We start from the raw sequence: 15,169 nt of genomic DNA, 5'->3' as shown, positions 1-15,169 counted from the left end.
CCTAAGATGAGCCAACATCCATCTTGACGATAGTGGCATGACTACCACGGTTCCATGGGGGGAGCCCTGTTATCACAGAGCCACCACATCAAGAAGTCTACACAGAATTTTCATAAGAAATTTAGATATGACTGTGACTCCTGGTGGAGAGAGGGATGGGGATCATCCCACCAGGTCCTGAGACTCACAGAAGTCAGTCACTGGCTGGTAAAGCTCTCAGCCACCAGGCACGCAAAGGGGTATCGAACAAAAGAAAACCAACCAATCCCATCTGGCAGTAATGGTAAAGCAATTCCAGTTCTTCACAGGCTTTTAACATTGTAGAGAATCAGCAAACCTTTAGGTTTCTGAGGTTAGGGCCCATAAAACCTCCCTTACCTGCTGCACTAGAATATCTCCAATTCGGTTGATGACGAAATTCCTGTCATCACCAGCACAGGACTCCTGCCTTCGCTCCTTCATATTATAAAAGAAATGCCTATGGATTTCAAGTAACTCATCTAAGCAGGGGAAGATTTTATCCACGGTGCTGTGATCAAGCTGCAGCTCCTCCTTCATTCCTTTCCTGAAGATCTCAGACATGATGAGCAGGGTCTGGATATGATGCATCTCTGTTTGCATCAGCTCTGAAACACACAGGCAGAAAGAAGCTTGGACAACGAAGTACTCCAGTGACCTACATTAGTGGCTAAACACTGAATGTCATACAAATTAAAAAAAAGGGGGGGGGGAATGTTTATGAACAATGACATTCTTCTGCTATAAAAGTCAGCATTGATCCCACTTTCTCCAGAAGAAAACAGAGTGTGATGATCAAGGGACATTGTGGATAAAGTGAAAAAACAGCCCACAGAATGGGAGTCAGATCCTTCTTCAAGGCCTCCATGCTTGCTGTTCCAGCTGCCTGAGATGTTTTCTTCCCCAATCCACCTAGCTCCTTCTTAAAGTCGTCCAGGTCTCTTCGAATATTACTTGTCTCTTAAGTCTCCCCTGTATGCCCTAACGTTTCATAGCCCTTGTCCCCCTGTTTGATATGTATTTTTCTTTTCAGCACTTATCACTACCTACAACCTATTATGTATTCTACACATACCTGTACTACACTGTAGGTTATGTCCTCTGTCTTCCCACAGCAAAATGAGTTCATGAGAGCAGAAAATCTGTACATTCTGCTCGCTGTTATTTCCCCGGTTTCCAGACTTAATGCCTGGCATACAATAGGTGCTAATATTTGTTGGAAAGTATACAGTATTTTATATATTTCTCAGAACCAAGATAAGTAGATGTTCTTATCTGTACTTCTAGATGAATAAACTGTGCCAAAAGGTTGTACATAACTTGCTCTAAACCTCAAAGCAAGTAATGAGGCTTCTTTGAAAGAAGAAAAGGTGAAGGAGGGCAGTGGGCCAGCCTAGGGAGAGAGATCAGACTTCTTATGTGGGTAGAGTCAATAGACAGAAACTAGGAGAGAGGAATTTCAGATCTTAGCACAGATTAATAGATTTAAAATGCAATGTCTATGGAAAGAGTTTCTAGAAAATGGAGGTGTTCAAGAAAAATGTGTATGATCAGGTTACCGGGCTATGGCAATGATGATTTAAATACTACAAGGAACATGGAATCAGATGTTTTTCAATGACCTTACCTGGTCTTCAAATATCAATTTTTAATAAAGTGTGGCTGCCAATGATGCTAATTACTAAGCTCCTGTGGAAAAAGTAATGCTGGCATTTCCAGTAAAAGGACTGAAAAAAAATTTTTTAATGCAAGAAAAATATCTCATAAGGGACTTGCATCCAGAGTATAAAAACAAGTGTTACAACTCAACAGTAAAAAGACAAAATGAACAAAAAAACCCACTTCAATAGGGGCAAAAGATTTGAACAGATGTTTCTCCAAAGAGATATACGAATGACCAATGAGTACATGGAAAGATGCTTAACATCATTAGCCCGCAGGAAAATGCAAATCAAAACCAAAATGAGACACCACTTCACACACACTAGGCTAACTGGAATAAAACAGGTGGACAATAAAGAAGTGTTGGTAGGGATGTGGAGAAAGCAAAATCCTCAGTATATCACTGGTGGGTGGGTAAAATGGTAAAACATCTACTTATCTTGGTTCTGAGAAATACATAAAATACTGTATACTTTCCAACAAATATTAGCACCTATTGTATGCCACGCATTAAGTCTGGAAACCGGGGAAATAACAGTGAGCAAAATGCACAGATTTTCTGCTCTCATGAACTCACTTTGCTGTGGGAAGACAGAGGACATAACCTACAGTGTTTGGAAAACAGTCTGACAGTTCTTCCCATGGGTTGAAAATAAAGTTACTATGTGACCCCAAAAGTGGCAATAGTCCAAAATGACCATCCACTGATAAAATGACCATTAAATGATAATTAAATAAAACATAGGATATTTACAGTAAAATAATTTACAGCCATAAAAAAGAATGAAGTATTGATATACAACACAGATGAACCTTGAAAACAATATGCTAAGCACAAGAAGCTGCCATATATCATACAACTCCATTTATGCCAAATACCCAGAGGAGGAAAATCCATAGGGACAAGCAGATGAATGGCTGCTGGGGCTAGCAGGAGAAAACACGGGGAGTGAATGCTAAGGGCACAGGGTTTCTTTTTGGAGGAATGCAGATGCTCTGGAATTAGACAGTTGATGGTTGCACAACTTCATGAACATACTAAAAACTACTAAACTCTACACTGTAATGGAGTGAATTTTATGGTATATTAATTCTATCTCAATTATAAAAATGCATCATGAGGGGAAATAATTCATGATTTGTGGGAGAACCATAAGTACAATTCTAGATTAGTATTTTAGACTCAGATATTAGGAAGACTCTAAAATATTAGCCATGGAGGGTAAACAAATCTCAATGTAGCTTTATTATTTTATCATAAACAAAAATCTCTTTAACCCACTAACTTCAAGTTATTATTTCCTGCCATGTTTTTCGCACCTACTCTGTACTAAAAGCACTTATTCATATCGATTCATTTAATCCTTTTATCTAATTATCCATTATGACCCAAAAAATAGGAATGATTTTTCTCATCCTTTGAAGAAAGACAACGAAGGGGAGCCTGGGTGGCTCAGTTGGTTAAGTATCTGCCTTCAGCTCAGGTCATGATCTCAGGGTCCTGGAATAGAGCCCCATGTGGGGTTCCCTGCTCAGCAGGGAGTCTGCTTCTCTCCCTCTCCCTCTGCCGCTGCCCCTGCTTGTGCTCATTCTGTCAAATAAATAAGATCTTAAAAAAAAATAAAGACAATGAAGAGAAGAGTGAAGGATTTCCTCTGGAATACAAGGCCCTCTAACCCCAAAGGCCATGCTGTGAACTGCACAACATGATAATTCATCCCAAATGGGTTAGATTATTTTTAATATATGAAATCAAGAAGTAAGTGAAGAAAAATTACAATATAATACAAACTACATGAGAAATAAAAGGGACAGCATCTTCCCACCTATACAGCCCTGGACAGATTTCAAACCAGGCTCGTACATCATCCCACGTGACCTGCCTAACCATCAACCTGACAAGGTGAGAAGGAATCCTTGTCACCATGGACTTTGTGGCCCATACCTGCAAACAAAGAACTAGTAAAAACTAAGAGTGAGTCCCATCTTTCAAGTAGGGTACCCTCTTGGAAGCACTTCTGAGGATCTACTTTGCATTTTAAAATTATTTCAACTTCATTTTTCTCTAACCAGTCGATAATTTAACTTCCCCTAATTCAGATTGCATCCACTCCCAATAGTAGGAAGTAGTAAAATCTCAGAGTTGAAATTCACACTTAGGACTGCAGAACGCAGGCCCACATTGCTCATATCCAGGTGCTGCCCATCCCACCACAGTCTACGTGACGGGTACCTGATGGTGCGTGCAGGCAAGCTGCAGAGCTGTGTACCAAGCAGCCCTGTCTGCCCTACATTAAAATATGTGAAAACTTACAGTGATTCTCAGAAGAAGTATAGGCCATGTGTAAGTAAACTTGAAAAGGATCTGAGAAATAAAATTCGCTTTGTATCACATACATACAACGCTTCAATTAAGCCTCACATTTTAAACGTGAATATCATTATCCCCATTTTAAAGACAGAGAAACTAAGACCCACGTGAATTAAACCATTTGTCTGAATCAAGTAACTAGAAAGGACTGAGATTTGAACCCACGTCTGTATGACAGCAAATTCTATGCTCTTTCCCCTATACCACCCTGCTTCAGCCCAAGAGCATATTTTAAATGCTTACCAAAAATGACATCTTGTCTTTTGATGACATCTTTCTCCTGCTTACTGCAAAATGAGGGATCCACCACCAGACTCCAAGATTCTGCTTCCAGCTCCTGGGCGTCACTGCTGAGGTCACTCCACAGAGAAGAATCCACGACATCTAGCGTGCCCGCAGAACACAAAAGCCAGAAGTGGAATAACACAAAACAAAGACCTTTCCAAGTACCCATGTCTATAGATTCATCACACAAAATAAACCTGCTTTGAACACAAAAACAGCTAAGCCAAAATACTGTTGATATGGGGCAGAAACATCTAGAAACCAAACTGGTGAAAGGATCCAAATCAAGGCAGCTTGCAAGAAAGCAAAGAATCATTAAAAGAGTGATGGTGTGTATGTCTAAAAAAAAAAGACATTTAAAGATTCTTTTGTTTGTTTTGGTGTGGTCTGTTTTAGTTCTTTTATTTTTGGTAAATTTCTGAGACCATAATGTGCTTACAGAATCTTGAACACACACTACCTTTTGCCCCAGGTTACTCTGCACTGTTTACTCAAATCTGAGTTTTGTACTTGTCCACCTGATTTGCTCTTGACTTGGCTCACTGTCCTTAATATAAACAAGAAAGCAGGGTACAAGGGCTCAAGTTACAGGAGAGTACAGATTTTTTTGACAGAATTTGATATCACACACACATACTCCTTCCAGGAAAACTAAATCCTATTTGCCTAAACAGCACTCCTGAGAGACAGTCCAGCTCAGAGGAGTCAGCATGAGAGGATAATGGATTGAAAGACTCAAGTTTAAAATAAAAGCAATAGATACCGGGGGAAGAGTCCATCCCTCACCTCACTGCTCTCCTTTTCTCTGGTCCTCCTTCACTTATTGATACAGCTTGGATACAACACACAATTCACCAGATTAAATCCTATCTTACAAAATATGCTTTTAAAAAATGCTTTTATTCCCCTAGAAGTAGGGGGCAACAGATGGGGATAAGTATCTCAGAAATCTAGGCAAGCGCAGTCCTAACTAAGTGAAGTACGTATTTTTAACATATGATCCTTATTCCAATTCATCAGTAGTTCTAAAACCTTATAAACAGTAACAAGCACACAATGTATTTCATTCTCTTATCTTCATGCCACATGTCTATTTAATATATCATATATCCTTGGCCACTACCTGGGAGTATTCACTGAGGCTAAATTTTCATTTATCAAAAGAACCTATACCAAAAAGACACCATGAAACAGAATTCTTTAAAACACACACACACAGAATATGTTTGATCCTTCAGAAAATATTCCTTCTGGCAATTCCTCCCAGAAACAAACGTGTCTTCTCCTCACCTTCCATTAAGAAGGACTCCGTGGAGGGAGAAGAGCCCATGGACTGTAGCAGCTCATCGGAATGAGACCTGCTTCTCCAGGTGTTCCCATCACTCTCAGACTCCAGGGTTGGCCCCGACCTTCTGAAGCTGGAGGGAAGGAGGGAGACGAGTCAGTTCCAGCAGTGGCTCTGAGACGTGAAGGCTCAGGCGGTTTCTCATCTTACCTTTCCAAGGCAGTGCCTGGAACACTTCTAGACAAAGGATGGGCCTGTGCCGAAGCTTCTTTTCTCCCGATGGGCAATCCAATGGGCATGGAGGAAGAAGGGTGCAACGAGAGACCAGGTTGTGGGATGTCTCGAAATGAAGAGTCTAGAAATAAGAGATGGGTGCTTCATGTGATTTTCACAGAGGGCAGTAATTACAAGGAGTCACTCAAAAGCCAAGGAGTGAAACACTGGAATGGAGACTGCTGATATGTCGCATGCCCAGCCTTGACACCAGTCTCCTTGCCACCTCCTGACATCTGCTTCAAATGTCCCTTCCATTTCACACCCTCCTGATACCCATGCAGCAGGCCTGCTTCAGCACAGCCACTTGGAGACTGTGGGCGGCTGGGATTACACAAACAAGAAGATGGAATGGGGAAACACTAAGAGAGCTTTCCCATAAACCACTGCTTGTACTCCTTCCAGCCCGCTTTAAATAGATGCAAGGTGTTATTAGCACTATTAGTAGAAGGCATATTGTATGTTTCAACAATCATACACACATCCACACAGAACCATGTCAGCGGATTGGAATGATGCTGGGGAGTCTGTTCTTTAGGGGGTGAGAACTTCAGGCAAATGAAACCTGCAAGTCAAGCTGAGCTCTTCTCTCTCACAGACTGAAAACTAAGGGGTGCTTCAATACCTTTCTGGTTTCTTGCAAACTTCTTCTCAACACTTTCTTCTAGATCGTTACGGGCATGTATGTTTTTACACTTGATGTGTACCATACATGACCCTCAGGAAATATTTCAATCCTACAATATCAGAGATAGAGCACACACCTTCTCAAGCAGAAGAGAATCAATACTTACATGGAACCCCGGGATATTATGAAGGATTTTATACATGTATGATTTGGTTTGATTTTCATGACTCCCAGAGAAGGAATTTTATCAATTATAAGGTCCTTTTATTTTCATGCCGAACCTTATGAAATTGACAAGCGCCTCCCAACTACAATCAAAGGGACTTCTGTCCAAGCAGGGGTGTAAACGAAGTCACAGTCGTGACTCTCTGCACTAGCTTTACCTGTTCAACATCACACCCAATCGCATATCACCATGAATCTGCATACTGTATTGTCCCATGAGTCAAGTGGTTTTGGAAACACTGGTCACACTGTTAGAGCATTCAAATGAAAAGTGACTACAAACTTAAAAATGCCTTCCACGTGGCAAGCAATGCCATATTTGAGGCAGAACAAATTGCAAAGTCTCTCACAACAAACGGGAGGATTTTGAAACTTAGGAGATGATGGTCCCTGGTTCTTGCATGCAATGTAAACCTACTGTCAAAAGCTTCCAATTAGTGCCAAGAAGAACTGTTTCCTATGAAGCAATATGTAATTCAAAGAAAAACAGAAGCACCAAGTTTAACTGTAGATGAGAAAAACGCCAGGTTGCCTTGAAATATCACTGTCATCCTAAAGGAGCTGATGAGATCACAGCCTCAAGCCCAGCTAATAAGCAGGACCAGGTCACTATGATAATGGACAGCAGGGACTGTAGACTCCAAACTTCAGGATTTTATCCCTAACTCTGATTCTGAAGAAGCATGTGATAGGTATTTGTGTAGTTAAGTATGTGTTAGTGCTAGGAAAACAAAGTTATGGACGCTTCATGTCGTGTTCTCTTTTCCCCCAAAGGTTGTTATTAAATCAATAGTGTATATTACACTAGATCATGTCTTAGAATTGAGGCAATATCCTAACACGTCCCCCCTTACAGTCCTCTCTGAAATAAAATATCATATAGTACCTCTAGCACAAAAGCTATTAGACTGGCATAGAAGTTTATAACATTCTTGACCTCCTTGTGTAAGTAAATATTACACTAATCATGTGTTAGGAAAGAAGAAATATTTGGACAAAGGAGAAAACAAAAGGAGTAGGTATTTCGCATTGGAAAAAAAGTATGGTATGTATGAAATTGCCATTTCCACATCACTTACTTCCAAGGATGGTCTGCGGTTTGTTCTTGTTGTATTTCTCTTGGAATTTCTGGTAAAGAACATTAGAAACACGTAAAACGAGATTAAATTCCATCTGACTACAAAAATGTCCACCCAGTTACACAGGATTCTTATCAATATCATTTTTGTTATCTTATTTCAAACAAAGAAATATTTAAAGCAAAAGACATTAAATGCACCGAAGAGGAAAATGGCATGATAATGAGATGTGCAGGCTGTAAAGAACGTGTGCCTCATGAACAAGTATCATGAATATCCCAGCTCTATTAAAAGTCTTTGGGAACCAGAAATCTCCATCTCATGGGTCCAGACCGCAGCTGAGAGAGAAGCTCCTATCAGCGCTGCCTTTCTCCTACTTGTTCTTCCTACTCTTGGCTACCCCTCCTGCCTACCGGCCACAACACCCTGAGGTATTGAAACATCACCCGTAACTACATGACCAGACACAAGGTCTGTTTCAATTGGCACAGCGGTTGGAGACTCCAAGGTTCCCTCTGAAGCGTCATCACGCTCACTCGCATACATTTTGGACGTGACTTTAGAGTGGGAAAGAAAGGAAGAGATGTGACCAGATGCGTCCATTTCCTCAAGCCCCCTCCCAATCTCAGAGACCATTCCTTTATTCCAGGGGACCTCACAGTGTGGTCCCAGGACAGCAGTACCACCTGGGAACTTGTTAGAAATACAAGTTCTCGGACCCCACCCAGATCCTACTGGGTCAGCAAATATGAGAATGGGGCCCAGAAATCTAGTTTTCCCAGGTCCTCCAGGTGATGCTGTTATTTGCTAAATGTTTGAGAATTACCGCTCTACGCTTCATATACATACACTTGAGGTCCACACTGGTAAACCAAGCAGTTCTCAATGGAAAGACTAACCCACTTATACCTTATACCACAGGCAGCCACATTTGAGCTTTTCCTATTTCCAAAGGTGGATAGTTCAGGAAACAACTATACATGTGTGTGTTTTTTTTTAAATCACTATAATGATCACTTTAAAAACAAATATAGACAGTAATAAAAGAATAAACACCTAAACAGATAACAGAAAGCAACAAAGCTACATATGCACAGGTAAAACAAATGACAGATTACCTTGGTACACGGAGGGGCAGCGTCCTTACAACCCTTGTGTACGTTTGCATTACAGTCTGAAAGACAAAAATGAGTAAGACAGCATTGTGCTTTTACCGGTCATCATAAAAGTAGCACACAAAAATATTTAGAAAACGTAAGGAAAAATATCTAGATCACATGTAGCCCCACCCTTGAGCACAAGCACATGGTTAACATTTTCATTTCCTTGGAGATATTTTCCCCCTTCTGCACAGTCTTACCAATTATGAAACCTGCAATCATGCATGATAGACACTTCTGTGTCTGCCTGAGAACTCATTTACCACTATATGCCCTGCCCTGCAAGGGATTTCTGATATCTGGCTGGTGGCAACTGCCCATTCCCGCACCAGGGAGAATGCCTTGCAAGATGGAAAGAAAGAAAACAAACTCACAACAATGCTGAAAAAAGTCCTGTCAGGCTCCAGGAGGAATTCCTGCTAACTACAGATAGCCACATTAAAAGAGACAAGTTGGCCGCTTGCTTGTCTTCCTCTATACCGCACGTGGCCTCAATTTCACTAAAAGAACGGAAGAGTTTGCCTGCTCCTTTCTGCCCACTGGCTCAGAGATCCAGGCTGTCTTCACAGAAAGCCGCCCCTGTGCGTGGGGACTGCTTTTTGCCAGGCTGTTGTCTTCCTGCCCTCCATCCCCACCAGCCTCCACACCACCGCCATGACACTCTCGTCCCACCCACCTCCACACAGTAAAGGGAGGAGCCTGCAGCTTATCACAGTTTTCATTAGAAAGAATCCTTCCTCGTGGGTAGGAGGTCCCATTTAGGTCCATCCCAGCCACAGTGGCAAAGTGCCTATAACCCACTGAGAAGCTAACCCAACTTCATCCCGCTGTAGGTCTACAGAGGCATTTTAGCCAATACCTCAATGGCCAATGAGCAGAGGTCAGGATTATCCACGTGCTGGTCCTGCTGGCAAACGTGGTAATCAGAGTGCTCTCTCCTCATTGCAGAACAAGTGAATGAAAGGAAAAGGGGAAGAAGTAGAAACTATGAGATAACACAAAGTTAGAAAACTCACAGGAAAAGTAAGCCACTGATGATTATTAACTCTAGAAACAGAGAGGAAAAACTTAGATATTTGAAATGTATTCTCCCTCAGAGACAAATAACAGACATAAAATAGGACCAAAAGGCCATGAAGGGAGTAGAGGACCTGATAATAGGCCAACACGATAAGAGGGAGATGGAGATTTGGGGGACAAGAAAGCAGAACTTGGACCCAACGGAGAAAAATCAGTTTAACCAAAATATCAAAGCAGCACTGGGAAATTAAACTTGAAAGATTCCCCCCTGGATGTAGAGAAAAAGGAGGGCATAATTATAAAGTAGAAGATGTCCTACCAAAAAAAGGTAACAGAGATCACACTTCTCCAAGGAAGAAATCAGAAAATCAGAAGCAATGGTCAAAGCTACAATGGACAAAAACTTTTATCAAACTAAAAAAGAACTACAAAAGGCAAATCAAAAGGTCTCCCTGTTTTCTAGGAGTTAAACGACACCTATTCTGTAGACACGTTCTGACGATATCTGTATGACTGAAAAATTTAAAGTTCTCAAGTATCTAGGCAGAACAAGTTACCAACAAAGAAATAAGGTCAGACAAGCCCCAAAACTTTTCTATTGTAATATTCGATGCCCAAAATTCATGGACCAATGTTGACAGGATGTCTGGGGGAAAGGTATTGGCCTAGGAATTTATTTAGCCAGATAAATCTCTTTTTGTGTGTGAAAGAAGGAAGAAAGGATATACTACCTCCTTAGAGACACAAGGTTTCAGAAAACAGATCAGTTCAATAACCCTTTTGAAAAAATGATTTACCTGAAATCCTACTCAAGACTATTATGAGCAGAATCAAAGTTAAGAGTTCAAGAATCAATCAGCTTTATTTTAAAAAAGAAAAAAAAAAAGAAGCAACAAAACCAGCTAAACAAAGAATCATATCTAAAACATTTTTGTAAGCAGAGATAGAGAAATGAATACAAATATCAAATCATTCTTGAAAGAGAACACTATTTTTCAAAGATTAAACATACAACATAAAAAGAATAATTTAATAGCTTAGTATACCAATAGAGTCTAGGGGAAAAAAGGGTAAATATAAGAGAAATTTAAGAATATCCACGTATAAGCCTTAAAAGTTACCACTAGTAGATACTACAAGAGCTTATCTTGCCAAGTCCCTGAGAACATAAAAACCAACAACACATGGTATAAATAGCTAAATCAGACATCAAGGAAAAGAGCAAAGAACTATAAAAGATAGTTGACAGCTGTAAAATTAAATGTAAATAAGAAAAAAAAGCCTTGTTATAAAATAGTATCTCTCAGTTACAGATTAACTACAGCTAAATTAAAGACACATGCCCCAAATTAAAAACACAGAAATTTAAAAAATAATAATAAAAACACAGAAATAGGGAAAAATACAAAGAAAAGGAAAGCAAGAGGAATGTTAATTTTAGAGAAGGTAAAAATCAATGCCAAAGGCAATGATTGAAGGGTAATTTTATGTTTATGAAAGCTAAATCTGCAATGAAGCTTTGTGATTTGTGAACTTCTGTGCACCCAGTAATGTAACATCTAATATATAAGCATCTAAATATAAGCAGGGAAATCTATCTATAAACAAAAATAATTTTATAGAAATATAGTATTTATAAAAAACTAGAAACTCAGATTTTAACAAAGAAGAATACAAACACCGGAATCTTGAATACCTATATTACGTTTTGTTTTCTATCATGTTAAGATTAGAAATAGTAACCTTCATAATTAAAAACAAAAATACACGCATAAAATAGGATTTACCAGTAACAGCTGAGTTTACATGTCAAAATCTGCCCCATGTAAAAAAGCTTAATAACCAAAGTTTAAACCCCCAACACTCCTCTTCTTAAAAACTATAAATCTTAGAACTTTTTAAAAAACTGTGCGTTAAAGAGGAAACTTTACATATACTCATCCTGATGCTAGCTAGAATGTAAGACAACAATCTAAGATGTAGACAGTGTTGGGGTGCCTGAGTGGCACAGTTAGTTAAGCGTCCGACTGCTGATTTCCGCTCAGATTATGATCTCAGGGTTGTGGGATCGAGACCACACAGCCAAAAAAAGATGTGGACAGTGTTATATGCAAAAGAATGCCACTTACCACATTATTTGTTGTGAAAAAAATGAGAAAAAGTTAAATGTACACTAAGTAAGGAGTAATTAAACACATTTCATATCAAATAAAACAGCATAAATAGCTAATGAGAATGAACTCCATTAAAATATGAAAATATGAATAGCCATCTTCTCTAGTTAGTAAGATTTGGGATAATTTTAAATTTCTCCTTAAGCCTTTTTTTTTTTTTTAAAGATTTTATTTATTTATTTGAGAGAGAGAATGAGAGAGAGCACATGAGAGGGGGGACGGTCAGAGGGAGAAGCAGACTCCCTGCCGAGCAGGGAGCCCGATGCGGGACTTGATCCCGGGACTCCAGGATCATGACCTGAGCCGAAGGCAGCCGCTCAACCGACTGAGCCACCCACGCGCCCCTCCTTAAGCCTTTTATCTTTTATGAGTCCTATTGCATTTAAAAAAAAATAATGACTTTTTTTTTTAAAGATTTTATTTGTCAGAGAGAGAGCACAAGCAGGGAGAGCGAAGCGGCAGGCAGAGCAGAGAGAGAAGCAGGCTCCCCACTGAGCAAGGAGTCTGATGTGGGACTCGATCCCAGGACCCCGGGATCACGCCCTTAGCCAAAGGCAGCCGCTTAACCAACTGAGCCACCCAGGTGTCCCAGTAATGACTTTCTTAAAAGCTAAATACATCCTCCATATTTTCAGCCATTTTGGCCTTCCACTCAAACTTCCATGGCCATCGACTTGACCAACTTTTCTGTGAACCAACATGTTCTGTGCTACACTACAGTTTACCTTTCAGTGAGCCCACCTCCCTCCCTGAGACCCCCTGCCCCAGTTTTCTGTCTGTCATTAACTACACAGGAGTGCCCAAGGCTGGGCTCTGTGATAGCTGCTGCAGGGGATACAGAAGCATCACTGTGTCATTTAGTCCTTGAAGTCTGTTTTAGTAGTTAAATATCAAGAGGTTGTCCATAATCCAGTATGAAATGGAATAGGATAAATAGATCATACATGTGGTGCACAAAAATTTTGGACACAGTGGTCAGGGAAGACCTCCCGAGATGAGGTGAGAAATCAAGACAGATGCAGAAGACATGGGAGAAACGAAGAGGAGGGAGATCATCAGAAGCAAAGGGTCAGAGACGGGAGAACACACTCGGTGGGAGAGAAGGACAACATGCCTGGCAAGGCCTCTGGCTGTAAACCAAGGCTGAAGAGGGAACCAACTGTAGGACTATTTGGCACAGAGGGCACCTGACACATCTCTCTGCAAGGTGTGGGCTTAGTCCAGTAAACAGAGAGAAGTCCTTAAGTGGATGTGGGTAGATGACAGCAGTGTTTGACAAAGACTAATGTGGTAAAAGTACTTATTCAGAATAAAGGAAGTGAAGGAGTGAATGGTGTTGAGTGGTGGGGGGTGGGGGGGTGGACAACAGGAAGAGGGATCAGCATGCCCAAGGTGTGAGCTTGCACCATTAACATAGAAGGAAGGACAGCCTTTTGGCATGTGGATGGTGAGGCTGGTTTTTGCCTTGTTGGTCTGGGAGACCAGAAGTCTCTGGGAGATGGTGGCCACAGATAGGGTTGCTCTGAATCACTGTGTGAGCCAAGCACAGGGTGGTCAGGAGAGGGCTGACTGAGAACGTGTTATCTGAACAGACCTGAAGGAGGGGAGGGGGCAATCAGTCCACTGGCTGATCTGAGGGAGGAGCACTCCAGGCAGAAGGAAGAGCCGGGAAAGGCCTTCTGGCGGTAGCATGTCCGACCCGTTGAGAGAACAGCAAAGATGCCAGAGCGGCTGGAGCAGAGGGAGGAAGGGGGAAGGGACAGAGGGAGAGACGATGGGGCCTCACACCCATCGTCAGGGCTTTTGCCTTCCGCGGGGGTTGACAGGAAGCCACTGGAGGATCTGGAACACGGGGATCTGTGCCTTCACAAGCTCACTCGGCTGGGATTTGGAGAACAGATGCTTTTAGAACTGTGCCATTTGTGCTAAAAGTACAAGGAAACCAGTTAGAAAGCCACTGAAATGGTGGCTTTAGACCAGGGTGATACCAGCAACAGGGTGAAAGGTGGCTGGCTTTCACACATATTGGGAAGACAGAGCCAAGGGGAGCGCTGAAGGACTAGATGTGGGATGTGAGAGAGAAAGAGGCATAAAGAAAGACCCCGAGCTTTTTGCCATGAGCATGTGACTGGCGTGCTAGAGCTGCCATGAACGGAGAGGATCAGCCTGCATGTGGGCACAGGGGTGGGAAAGCAGAGCTCCACTTTGGACATGCAACTTTTGAGAAGCTGTTTAGATGCCCCAGTGGAGACATCAAGTAGGCAGGGAGATATAGAGGTCTGGGGTTCCGGGGGCTGTCACTTATGGGCAACAAGCACTGACTCGAACCATCACGGGTCACTGCTCGGTAAGTTGTCAAATCACACGGGCAGCGCTACAGTGAAGGTTTATGTAAAGATGCTTAACAATGCCCCTACTCTCCGGGGGCCTGGGTGGTACAGTCAGTTGAGCATCTGACTCGTAGTTTCGGCTCAGGTCATGATTTCAGGGTCATAAGATTGAGCCCTGCATCGAGCTCCATGCTCAGCACAGAGTCAGCTTAAGACTCTCTCTCCCTCTCCCCTCCTAAAATAAATAAATAAATCTTTGAAAAAACATAAAACAAAAAACAATGGCCCTATTTTCACGGGGCACTTTACTGTCTGGGGATGCAAAATGCAAAGACCGCACACGTTGGGCCCAAGAACTTACTGGAACACTGGAATGACTCCTTCCCCAGGAGCGTTTTATCACAAACCGAACACTGTAGAACCCCAGAGAATGTTCCAGGGACAAACTGATGGCGGCTCAGTTTCTCTTTGTCTTTGGCATCCTTGCTTTTTGTCTTCAGATACAACAGCAACAGCCAAGTGGGGAGAAATGAGAAAAGACAAATGCTGAGCGCCAAAGTACTTACGGAAGCCACACAAAGTCTCTACATTTTCTGTCTGAATGTAAGGACCGCACACGGAGGAATGCAGTAATGCCAAAATGAATCATGGCCAGCCTA

At 41.6% G+C, this 15,169-nt stretch overlaps 1 protein-coding gene across 7 annotated transcripts in view; it reads right to left on the bottom strand.

The window, feature by feature from the left end:
- Positions 1-15,169, bottom strand: part of ARHGEF28 (Rho guanine nucleotide exchange factor 28) — a 313,794-nt gene that overhangs the window by 64,465 nt on the left and 234,160 nt on the right. For all 7 annotated transcript variants that reach the window (XM_035014641.1, XM_035014642.1, XM_035014643.1 and 4 more), the window contains 7 exons: positions 14,872-15,004; positions 8,945-9,000; positions 7,827-7,875; positions 5,832-5,976; positions 5,627-5,754; positions 4,295-4,435; positions 379-626 (listed from right to left, as the gene is read on the bottom strand). In XM_035014641.1, coding sequence (XP_034870532.1) covers positions 379-626; positions 4,295-4,435; positions 5,627-5,754; positions 5,832-5,976; positions 7,827-7,875; positions 8,945-9,000; positions 14,872-15,004 — 900 coding nt within the window. The remainder of the gene's footprint in view (positions 1-378; positions 627-4,294; positions 4,436-5,626; positions 5,755-5,831; positions 5,977-7,826; positions 7,876-8,944; positions 9,001-14,871; positions 15,005-15,169) is intronic.

This window comes from Mirounga leonina, unplaced genomic scaffold, assembly GCF_011800145.1.
Source record: "Mirounga leonina isolate KUSES-001 unplaced genomic scaffold, KU_Mleo_1.0 Mir_168, whole genome shotgun sequence".
Lineage (NCBI taxonomy): Eukaryota > Metazoa > Chordata > Mammalia > Carnivora > Phocidae > Mirounga > Mirounga leonina.
The sequence above is the reverse complement of the archived record's forward strand: the minus strand, read 5'-3'. Positions and strand labels throughout refer to the sequence as shown.